This window comes from Bradysia coprophila (genome assembly GCF_014529535.1).
Source record: "Bradysia coprophila strain Holo2 chromosome X unlocalized genomic scaffold, BU_Bcop_v1 contig_79, whole genome shotgun sequence".
In the NCBI taxonomy this organism is placed as follows: domain Eukaryota; kingdom Metazoa; phylum Arthropoda; class Insecta; order Diptera; family Sciaridae; genus Bradysia; species Bradysia coprophila.
Window position 1 is genome coordinate 44,680 of NW_023503370.1, and position 12,388 is coordinate 57,067.

Here is a 12,388-nt window from a genome sequence, read left to right on the forward strand (position 1 = left end):
GCTGTTGAATGAATCGAGCAGCTCATGTTGATATGTTTTTCCAATTCAAAGATTAGTTGCGAATGCGCATTTAAAAGGTTCGGTTGAGTCGATGGTGTTTTGTATATACCGTTAAAGATTTAAAAAAAAAAATTGTTTAGATTTACGACTAGACAGCGGTTTATATTTTTGATTCAAAATAAAAAATAAAAATATTTTTTACGTAACACGAAAAGTAAGTTTTTTGTTTTGTTTCTTTTTGTGTATATTTACCATCAATAGCATCAATTAGCATTGTTTCAATCTTGTTCTGTGTGCTTAAAATTTTAGGCCGAAAAAAAAATCCGTTTAAATTTTTATTAATTTCTTAGGTAAAGCATTTTGGTCGATATAAGTAAAACACGACTCCTTTAAAGAATAAGTTTAATGAATTACAAAAAAAAAATCGTGAAATTTTTTAGGTGTGTTAAGTGATTGTAAACGATATTGTGCTAATTTTATTGAAAGACCTGCTTGTGAGACTCATTTAAATGGATAATTATAACAATTGAAGGTGAGTAGCTATAATTTTACCATTTCATTTTTAGCATTAGAGCACTAGAAGCCCGTGTTTGCATGTCGATCGTATGGACATTTTAAAAATGTTAATTCAAAGTGTATCAAGTACATACACTCGGTATAAATAACTAATAATGTCTTTTAAGAAAATATGTTGTATACGGTCTTGTGTATTTATAATGTACTTTTATTCAACTGGTATTGTACTTAAAAGACTCGAACTGGCTGCAGATATAGAAGAAAAACTTACCAATTACCTTATGTGTCTGTAGAGTATAAATACAAATAATTTCTATTTTTAAATTGCAGTCATTTATATGCACAAGTTGGGTGTAATGTATAGCCATACGTACGATTTTTATATATATAAACTATTAAGCGTTACTAACTGTTGGTTTCTTATTTTTTTTATTCGTTTTGACACACATATTTTACAAGATTTTTTTTTCTTCTTTTACTTGGAATTTGCCTTATTGGTTATAAGAGTCATTATAACGAATTCTATTTATTTATTTATTTCTTTTCATTTTGTAAAATATATTTATTTCTCTCTTTCTGTACCAATAAACATAAAACCTTATCATGTAGGCTTTCCTCATCAGTAAAAGTATAAATTTTTTTTTTTTTTCGCTGTCTTGTTCTATTCCAAATTAACGACCTACGCTTGGATTGTTTCGAATATAATTCAATTTGTCATTTTCTTTTTGAAATTCGGTTTCCGTTACCCAATCAATATTTTGAGTAATGAACTTTATATATACGAGATATACAATCACATCATCCAGAAACGCAAAACTAGAAACTTAGTTTCAATTTCATTTCCTGAGGATGTGTGCTCATATCAAAACATTGCACATGAATGAAAATTGCAGTGCAAATACATTATAATTTTATACGAAACAAACAAAAAAAAAACGTTCAATTCAAATGCCAATATTAAGTCGAAAACTTTATATATAGGTTACGAGGCGAGAGTTTGATCTATGACTTTTAATATGAAAAAGATTTTATGTTTGCGAATCGGCTGCTTCACACCTTTAACATTATTCGCGCGGGGAAAATGATCTTGTGTGCATTCGTTTGTAATGGCTGTGTACATTATTGAAATTTCCATTATCTTCGGTTGGATAATTAACCTTTTTTTAAATGCAATTTAAACAAAATAAAAAAAAATCAACTGCCTGCGTCGTATAGTTGCTGGCGATTCCTTCAAAAAACGTGTGGTAAAGTTAACTTTGCTTCACGGATACCAATCTTTACCATAAGTTTTTGAGCAAAATGCCTTACTTAGGAATAAGACGAATAGTAAAAATGGCCAATTACGTTTTTTACTGACCTCGACTACGCCTCTATCGGCAAATTTCACACAAGAAGTGTCATTTTCACCATTTGTCCCATTGATAAGTTATGTACTATTACCGAAAGACGGAAAGTTGTACGATTATTTGTGCTTATAAATGTGTTTTTGATTGGATAACGTCTCGGTAGATTTCGGTTTTCACTTGTAGACGAATAACGCGACAATTATAAGTTGAGTGGGCGGACGATTCACTTTGTTTAAGTATTACAAAATTAAAAGCTATTGTTTTGGTTATATTTTGTATTTTCCTCAAGACACAAATTTAATTAAGATTCGTTTTATTTACACTAATTAAACTATTTATTTCCGAATTATATTTAATTAACACTTTTATTTGGCCGAACATGAAAATCAATAGTCGGACACTTTTTTCCAATGCCCGGACACCTCTTTTTCAATGCTCGGACGCTAGTTGAATTAAACAATTTCCCGATTTTTCTTAATAAAATAAGAAAAAAACAGTTGTTAATCATTGAAAAACACTAAAAATGAAGTGAAAACACTAAATTGATTAGATAAAACCATATCAATTATAATTGACAAAGCATTTTTGAGTCACACAATTTTGGTATCATTTTCGGTGTATTTACCATGACATACGTTAAATTTGTCAGTTTTCCATATAGTCCGACTCCGACTACTGAATCAAAACCAAACATCCTGTTTGTATCAACCGGACACCCGAAAAACCATAGAAATAATTGTTTATAATCGTGTTTAAGTGAAAATAACATTTAATTGAACGTTAATTAATCTCAAAAACAATAGCCCTGTGCAAAATAATTAATTTTCAACTAGAAAAAATAAGTGTTTTGATCACCTCACAAACTATTTTTTAGGTAGAAAATTACGTGGTGCCACTGTTTCAATGATTAAAACTTCGCAGTAATCCTAGTGAAATCTTACGATCAATCGATGGTGAAACTGAAGGATAGTCATCCACAATATTTTCGAGCTAGAAGTTAATTAATTTACTTTTAATGTCAAAGGGTCCGAGCATTGGGACCTGTCCGAGGATTGGTACGCTTACCCTAATTTCTCCATAGAAAACCCAGCTAACAATTTTCCCCAAAAATTTACATTTATGTGCTTTTGCACATAAAAAGTGCATAAAAATGTACATTTAATGTGATTGTGTTATCTGAGATAATACCGTTCGAGTCGAGAATTGATGAATTATTGAAGCGATTCCTGACAATTGTCTACAGTTCCTAAGAAACCGTCGTACATGAAAAGTGTAGGCCCTGTTTCATGGCGAGTTCGTTTGGTTATTTTAGCTTTTAATAATGTCATCAAAAATATTTTAACTTTCGTGAGTTTACTTTTTTCACAATCTGTTTGTATTGAATTTATGATTTGCCACAAAATCAAGAGCTCTAGCAAAGACTTAGCACATGTAAGTGTATGTAAGTCAAATTTTTGCACAATCATTACGTATTGGTGCCTAGCCCTAAAAACGCTTAGCCTCATTTGATCAGCGTTTCTTTCTCTAATTCTTTATTATTTATATATGAAGAATTGCAAATTCAAATTAGTGGTAATCTACACCTCTATAATTACCCATTTTTTGTTGCCTACGATTATTCTTTTCTGTAACAATTACGGTCGGTAAATTTTGTTCAGTATAATTTTGAATAGCATTATTTCCAGGGCAAATGTTTACTTTTACGTTCTTTTTGCTATATAATGTCAGTCTTCATTTCACTGCAGCCAAGCATAAATAATTTTGTTCAAATTTATTATTTTTAATTTTATCGTTAAATTTTTCACTTTGGTAATTTTCAGTTTAACACAAGTCGAAATCGAAAGGGTTCAACTTTATGTCCATCGAAAAAGAAGCTCGTTCGAAGGTGTTTAAATAACTAGAGTCAGAAATCTTTGGATAAACTTTCATGAAAGTGATATAAAATTTCGACTTTTAACAGTCCATCGCACTTTGAAAACATTCTGAGTAAAAAGTTGTTCCCTACAGTCAAGTACACTGTATTCGGCACTTTAATTGAAATGATAATAAAAACTATTTACAGTGAACGACATCTCAAATGTCTCACTGTCATTTTTTTCAGAGAATGTCATTGTGAATTTGCAATGACACAATAAAATTCTCAGAAAAATTTGACAGTGAGACATTTGAGATGTCGTTCACTGTAAAAAAAACACTGTTAAAATCAAGCGACTATTTTTGGGAAAACAATTTCCAATTTTTCCACTTTTCCTCAAAATTGACACAAGAATTTTTTCCTAGAAATTGTGGAAAAAGCGGGAAAACGTTTTCCCAAAAAACAATTACTACATAAAATACTCCATTTCTTATCAAATTAATTTTGTCACACAATTGACACGAATTTGTTTCCAATTTTATGATTCGACTAAAGTAAAATGTAAAATGAATTTTGACGACCGTCTGTTCTGTCTGAACTTTGCGCAAATTTAATTTCGTTTATTAATTGTGTGAAAATGTGAAGGACAAATCATTAGAAATGTTGAAAATGTGCAAGTTAACATTTTTTTAAAACGGCAATCGAAGCGGCATGACATATACATTTTGCCATATAGACGAGCAGTAGAGTATGTATATGTGTTCATTGTTTAAAGAATCGACCTATATTTACGTTTGATACCAAATCTTTTACTTCCTTAGCATTACTATGCGATTTGTTTTAAGAGTAAAATAGTTTCAGATCATCTTTCATAATTATTGACGTAGTTGTCAATAACAGATGCTTAAGAATATTGAGCGATAGTTCGATGTCTACATTGAGGCACTTAAATTAAATTCATACCAGTTAATTCTTCACCTATCAAAACCCTCGACATATAAATCAGGTTAAATATGAGTACCGCTAAAATTGGTACAATTCTAACAGTTTCACAATCAAATCACATTCGTATTAGCTAAAAAAATGACTTAAATGACTGAGATGTTCAATGATGAAGTCCAAAAACAAAATTTTGTCTGAAAAAACTTACGATAATCCCTGCATCAATTGGTAGATAATTATAACTAATAAAATATTATTTCATAGCCGAAAAATAAAAAAAAATGTGTAATTCATAAAGAAATACTCATTAACTATGAAATAATAATAGACACGCTGTTTGGTTCATTAACTGTAGATTTTTACTCAATCGAAATCAAATATTATGTTGCAACAGAAAATAATGGGAGTTCTTTGCCGCGCGCGTATGGGTTACATACACACCACTTACCATTAAACCAATTAACACATTAAAATGTAAACAATAATTTATGAGTTCAAATTCAGATCAACTTGATATTTAATTTTATGTTTCTTAATTTTCGTGTCTATTCCGCTTGGATAATTGAAGGGTTTTGTGGTTTTCGTGAAGCAATTGTACCTGATACAAAAATGGATCACCGAATTCTACGTACTTATGTCAATCCAATTGTGAATAGAGTAACAGTTTTGTCTTAAACTTTCTTTGGTTGCCATATTTTGAATATTGGTTAAAGTTTTACCGTAAAACTGCCACATACGAGCACCTACTGTAATACCTATATTGCCTTTTTTAGTTCGAAAGTACAGTATAAAATACAATAGAGGTCTCGTATTACAGTATAGGTGTTCGTATTTGGGAGTTGAACCCTATAATTTGTTAGGCATTAGTATCTCTCAAGTTAATGAAATTTCAGTGAAGGCATCCACCTTCAGCTTAAATAGCAATGTTTTGGTTGCTATCTTTTGAAGATTTCGATTTTTAGAGGTTATATCCACTGTAAATAACAGAATTGTATTTAGTTGGTGTATCAATGGCATTCCGTTACATAACATGTCTCTGACACCGTAAACACCTGAACTTGATCTGTTTTTAGCTTTATTTTCACAGATTGTGTAACGGTATACCGACTAACAACCATGTCATTTACATCTTTTCATCCAAAGTCATGTCTTTTCAGCACTTGTTCGTCACTTCAACACTTGTTCGTCACTATTTATTTCGCTACTAGAAAACACCATCGATTGTCTTGATTCCTTTCGTGTTTAACCTTTCATAGATGGCAAGTTTTGCAATCAGATCTATTACTTCATTTGGTGGCGTTTCAAGCGTTTGATTTCCAATTTTTTACTTCATTTTTTTAAACATTTTTTCTACTGTACGACCTCATTAGTCAAAATCCTCAGTCTTGATGAATGGCTTGTCATTTATTATTGCAGTCATTATATATAACAGATGATAGCCGTCCGTAACAGGTTTAATTAACTCTTTTACATGCGTCGAAAACCGTATTTTTCATGTTTGAAGCACGTCTTTTGACGCCCTCAGCATGTAAAATCCATTACATAACTCGGGATAAAAATGAAAAGCCTCGTGTTCGTGTGTTCATTGACCTCGGCTTCGCCTCGGATCAACAAAATTCACACGAAAGCTCTACTTTTCATCTTTTAGTCATGTAAAATACTATTAAGGTGATCCAAGGCCAATCATTATTTGAAAGGGTTTTTTTTGCATAAAATGATGCTTATAAATCGAAAAAGATAACAATGATCACTAAACCGTTTTCAATTTTACGACCTTTATTAACGGCAAAAATCCTTTCAAAAAATGATAATCTGTACCTGTCTAGTAGACAGTGTGCACTGTCTAGTATTTGCAGATTTACCTACAAAAAACATAGATTTTCCAAGCTTCCATCCAACAATATTACCTAATACAAAATATTACTTTCGTGAGAAATTCCTTCACGGGTATTTTATAGCTGTCGCCTCCAACTGTTTCATTGTAGAATTTTTGCAATAAATTTACATTGAATTGTTAGTTTATCTATGCACAGAATGATCAACATTTTGTTACGTTTTTTTTCCTTCTATTTATTCAAAATAGGTAAATAAATCCAATCAAAAATATTGAAAAATAATTAGTTATAGGTACTTTGGGTATCTGAACACACATAACATGCATTACAAGAGATTTACGTTAAAATTGAAACAAATCTTAATTTTATGACCTTCTGATGGAATTGTAAATTATTAAATTTTTTATACGAAAAAACAACAAAAAAAAACTTTCAAAGAGTAGGTTAATGTCTTTGATATGGTGGTGTGGTGCTCCATAATATTTTATTTCAATTTAAGAAATTTAAACTTTTTAATGTTTCATAAAATGTTAACCATACATTATATTATACCTTAAATTTGTCTGAGCAATATAATTCGTATTATATTCATGCGCAACATATTTTGGTTTTAGCAAAGAATTTTGCACTTTAAAATCGACAAATTGTTCATTACAACGTCCAATATATATAAAATTATTAATCCAACATAAGTACACTATATAATAAAAACGGTCTCGTAATCTCATATTAAGTTTCAGGTAGAGAAGAATTCTATTTACTTTGTTGTTTTTAAATGTAATTGAATGGGTTTTCTTATAAAATCGAGTCAATGCAATAAGCGCTGTTATAATACACATTTTTATACATTGAACGAACGTAGAATTATGTAAATTGTGTGAAATTAATAACGAGTAGGTGAATATATGTTTTTTCCGCATCGCGATTTGAATTACTTTCATTAATAATGTTTCACATCATTTGCATAATAAATTATGAGGAAGTTCACTTTCAATCATCTGCAGAATTCAATGAACAACGCAAATTTTAAAGATTTTTGTTTTTAAGAAAATTAATTTGGAAAATATGTTTCCTGAATATTGGCAAAATTTAATGAAGTCAGACCGTCAAGACTTGCTACTTTTCTGAATTTTGCGTTTTCATTGAACATTTCTTCGGCGACTATCGGTTGCAAAAGTAAATGTTATGCAGTGAATTTGATCACCTTTCAGAAACGAGTAATCATTTGTTATCGGCATCAATTACAAAAATAAGCAATGACCTTCAGTATTTATGGCCTCATATAGTGAAATATATGTTAAAGTGCTATTCTGCCAAATAGAGTTGGTTAAAGCGAATAAAGTAAAAGATTTTGTGCTGTACTGAACACAGACGAAGTAACAGATTTAAGGATTTTGTTGCGATACACCTGACCGTTTGAGAAACGTTAAAGGGGTTTTAGAACAAGAAATATACTGGACTGAAGTGACAGCAGTTTCTTACTTTCCTACACTTTCTTACTATTGTGTTTGAACTAGGGAATTACCGATGTCCATACAGTTCGGTAATCATTTCCAAATCATTAAAATGCAAACCAAAGTCTGCAGTGACTACCTAACTTTTACCAACGTCGGTAATCATTTCTTGTTTTAAACTCGATTCATAAACCAGATGTTGTTAGTTCAAAGTTTGCTACGCCAGGAGTTCACACCGTAGGATATGCACAAGTGAAGACGTGTTCAATACAGTATCTGAATTTAGAACCAATCCTGATCCCTTAAGCATCACTTGAGCGTATATGAGATCTTGGTTTAAGTTTCCCAATCTCCAATCTTCTGAGCCTTCTTCTCGAAGGAGCCAAAAATTCTTGCCACTTTTTATACAATTGCCTCGTTTTGCTTTTGAAACACTCATGTTCACCAGATCTTCAATCACAATTTAACAATTTTTTATGCTTCCAGATAATAATGTTATTGAAAAATGGAACGTCAAGACAATAAAACACCATCAATATCACCAACACCAGACTCTGACTCGACGAACTTAAGTGTCGAAACCATCATCAACAACAATGCAACGCATGAAAGTAGCAAAAATCAACCGGCTGCAGCCAAACCTCTAAATACATCATCGACCGTACAAATGCCGGACGGAGATGCGCAACATTTGTACAATATACCAGATCTGGTTACCAATCCCAAAAAAGACAAAGAAGTTTTTTCAACTGAAACGATAGTTAGTCAAAATCCAAATATAAACAATGCAAGTGCATCGTCATCCGTTACATTGATTACTGGTCCGACCAAGTCCCATTTACCAATTACGATTTGGTTAGCTATTGTTCAGCTGTTACTGAGCATTGCGTTGACCACTTTGGGCGGTTTAGTTTTGGCACGAGGTGCCACATTATCACAGACCGGCTCTGGCATATGGGCTGGTGGTATTGCAGCCATTGCTGGAGCATTGGGAGTCATTAATGTGAGAAAGGCACAGACGGGATTTTTAGCTGTCAGTTTGATTTGTGTCGCTTCCAGTACGTTGGCTATAGCATTAACCGGAATTGGATTGGTACGAGATTTAAACTTGGTGAGTTGCTCAAAAACATTTAAAATTGAGAAAGACGAAGATGATGTCATTGAAACGATTTGTTCTTTAATTCGTATAAAAATGCACCAAATCATCATCACTGTTCCATTTATATTTCGATGAACCAAAAAAAGTCAATGTCGTGAGAAATTCACGCAGCGAAGACATTTGAAGTTTTTATTGTTTCATTGGTTTTAATAATCTATTTCTACATGTTCAAGGTAATACACACGATTCTTGTTCCGTAAAGTTGTTAAGGTCTTTAAACAATCACCATTTTTGACAATTTTCAAAAATTAAGTCGGAAACAATTATTTTATAACAACACCGTTTCATAATAACAGAAATTGTTACCGAAACAGAATTGTGTTGTGGTTAAAATGAATTTCTGTGTTGATTAGTAAAGAAATTATGGCCCCTTGTTTGGCAAGTTTTACACGCTTGTTTTGCGATCTAAATATGTAGATGTTAGTTCATGCATGCATATTGAAGAGATCTCAAAAAATTGGTGGAGGTAATTGGAGGTGAGTGGACATAACTAATTGTTTTGCCCACAGCCCAATGTCCGACCCGAACTTCAGAATTTCCCATGATATTCGTTGCCCGCGATTATTAAAAATTCCCGCCCGAAAAATGTTCAGAGCTTGAAAAGTCCGAACCCTAAACGGAAGCCCACAAACCAATAATGAAAAACTCGCCTAATTTTCACTTGGCGCTCTCAAAATGTCCACATTTATTGCAAAAGCAGTTGTTTCCTGAACAGATATAATTCTGAGATCTTGGTTACAGATTGAAATATGAAAAACAATTGTTTATTCTACTCATCGGTATCGGACGTCTCTGCTTCGATCTCTTCTGCTCGACGCATTCGATCAGCAAAACTTTTGATCTCTTTTTTGGAAGTAATGATTAAACAAAATGCTTCTAGTCTGACCAAGTACTCCTTGTAAAGACATTTTCGCTTGGGCTCCCTATCCTTCTTCTTTTCAGAAACGTTGTTGCTTGTGAACTCACCGAGAGTCCTCACATGACGTCGTTTGCATTCGTTTACAGATTTTTCTCCGATTTAAAAGCTGGATACGTCTGATGTACGAATAGCACGGGCCTGACACTATTCACGCTATATTCCTCATTTTTTAAATGCTGCTATTCATAGAGTGTCCAGCCCGTGACAGATAGTTATCAAGCTCTGTGAATTGGGCTTTGATCGACTCCATTAAATTCACAGTCTCGTCTTTTGTCCGTTGCTGGACATTTTCATCTGACACATCTTCCCCGACCTCTTCGATGTCAACTCCCTTTTCTTGTTTAAGTTGCTTGAATAAGCTCTTATGTAAACGAGCATGTTTTTTACCCGATGCCATATTTCGTTACATTACTATTTCATGTGTGAAAACTACAATTTCCAGTGCGTATTTTTGGAAAATTTGCTAAATTTACTAAGACTTTCCGAAATTCACAAGAAACTTTTTTGACAAATTTTAGCAAATTTTGGAAAATCTCAGCAAATTTTGGAAATCAATTCTCCAAAAAAGACCATGTTATCCACATACACACTCCCAACAATAAGATCGTAAAATCTAAAAATGAACTAATTGTTCAACGATTATACTCCAGTAAATGGCCGGAAACGCATGTATTAAATACTATAGACCAAATCCAATTAATTAAAATGATTTTGTGATGTGTATCTCGTTTTCTTATGTCTCTAATTGCAATTTAAAAAAAACTGACCAAAATTTTAAAAAGAAAACCGTAAGCATATACAATACACACCTGTTGGACATGAAATGTCTTTTTAATATAAACCGATGTGACGAAGTTAATTTCTTGTGAAAAGTTTTAAATTTTATTGGTAATCGACTATTATAGTGATTCTTTTCTCTAATTTTGTTGATTTTTCCGGTATTTATGAGTCCAACTTTGATTCTGTTAAAAAAATAAAAAATAATCAAAAAAATCAATAATACTTGTTACCCCCTCGCTGGAGGGGGAAATGGAATGGAAACATAATCTGTTATCGCATTTATATTTTATTTACATGCAGGAGGTGAACTGAACGACCGTGTAATTTTCTTTGCTCTAAGCAAGATTAGAAATCGAAGACGATTTTAGAAAGATCAATTTTATAGATCTGAAGATATAGAAATCGAATTGTATACAGAAATTATACTTTCAATTCGTCGAATTGCACAATTTTGTTTATAAGAAAATTTATTTGTATACAAAATGTCACGATCGATTTTGTGTAATTTGAGCGTAGACAACAATATAAAGGAATCAGAAAAGCTATATAATATGCATGAATGTTTGAAAAGTAAATACAAGACAAGAGAGAAAAAAACCGACTCATCTTTAATGGCATCATCATTTAGCTAACTGCTTGCAGAGTGTGGTAAACAACAAACATTGTATTTGTGTATATGTTGTGACTTTAATATCATCATTCAATGGTTAAATGAATTCAAACAAAAACAACCATTTAATAAAGGTACAAGCAATGCGATAAAAAACGAAAGAATTACTTTATAATAATTCCTCTTCATTTTATATATATTGAGGTACATTAATAACTTTCTATCATAAAAAGTGAATTATTTTTTTTTCTCTTCGTCGATGCTAGACAAAATTAACTTATACCTGAAACCTGAAACATTTAAGCTTGTACGAAATTAATTGGTTTTTTGTTGTGGCTTTTTTTTGTCCGACGTCATTATGCTAGATTTGGCATTGACCATTTTGACATTCTTTCATACAAAAATTCAACCATAAGTGTGAACTTAACGAGTGGTTATTAAATTTATTATTAAGGTTGCGCTGTTGTAACGTCGTGTAGCATTATGCACAATCATTTATTGTTGACACCATACGTTCACCATTATAGTAGAAAAACAGATCTAATGGTAAAAGAACGTTGAAATAACATACTGAGTAAAATACTGTTTATGATTTTTATTGCGCATATCAATATGGTCAAAAGAGTGAATTCAATCGAATACATTCGACGAATTAGGTTTTTGATAAGCTTAATTCTAGAAATTCTAAAAAATCTATATTAATCTCATAACATAAGTGTTCTGAAAGTTACCATCTTACAGACGGCAAGGATATCTATCGAATCTATTACTTAATTTGTTCTATGTAATTTCAAGAGATTGACTTAAAATCTTTTACCTCATTACTTTCAATATGCTATTCGCTATAATAAGACCACATTAGTCAGAGATTTGCGAATGTTATCGATAGCAAATGATGGTTATCACACACATTTAAGATAAGATTTGGATATTTATTTACTTAGACCAATACCGAGGGGTCACGCACTTCTT

The 12,388-nt window shown here is 31.8% G+C and overlaps 1 protein-coding gene across 2 annotated transcripts in view; it reads left to right on the forward strand.

Annotated features, from left to right (window-relative positions):
* The window catches only part of LOC119070329, a 26,316-nt gene continuing 13,928 nt past the window's right edge, over positions 1–12,388 (forward strand). The window contains exons 1-3 of one of the 2 annotated variants that reach the window (XM_037174599.1): positions 55–214; positions 441–532; positions 8,435–9,059. In XM_037174599.1, coding sequence (XP_037030494.1) covers positions 8,454–9,059 — 606 coding nt within the window. In that variant the 5' untranslated portion in view covers positions 55–214; positions 441–532; positions 8,435–8,453. Of the gene's footprint in view, positions 533–8,434; positions 9,060–12,388 lie in introns of both variants that reach the window. The other variant, XM_037174598.1, reaches the window with a different exon arrangement.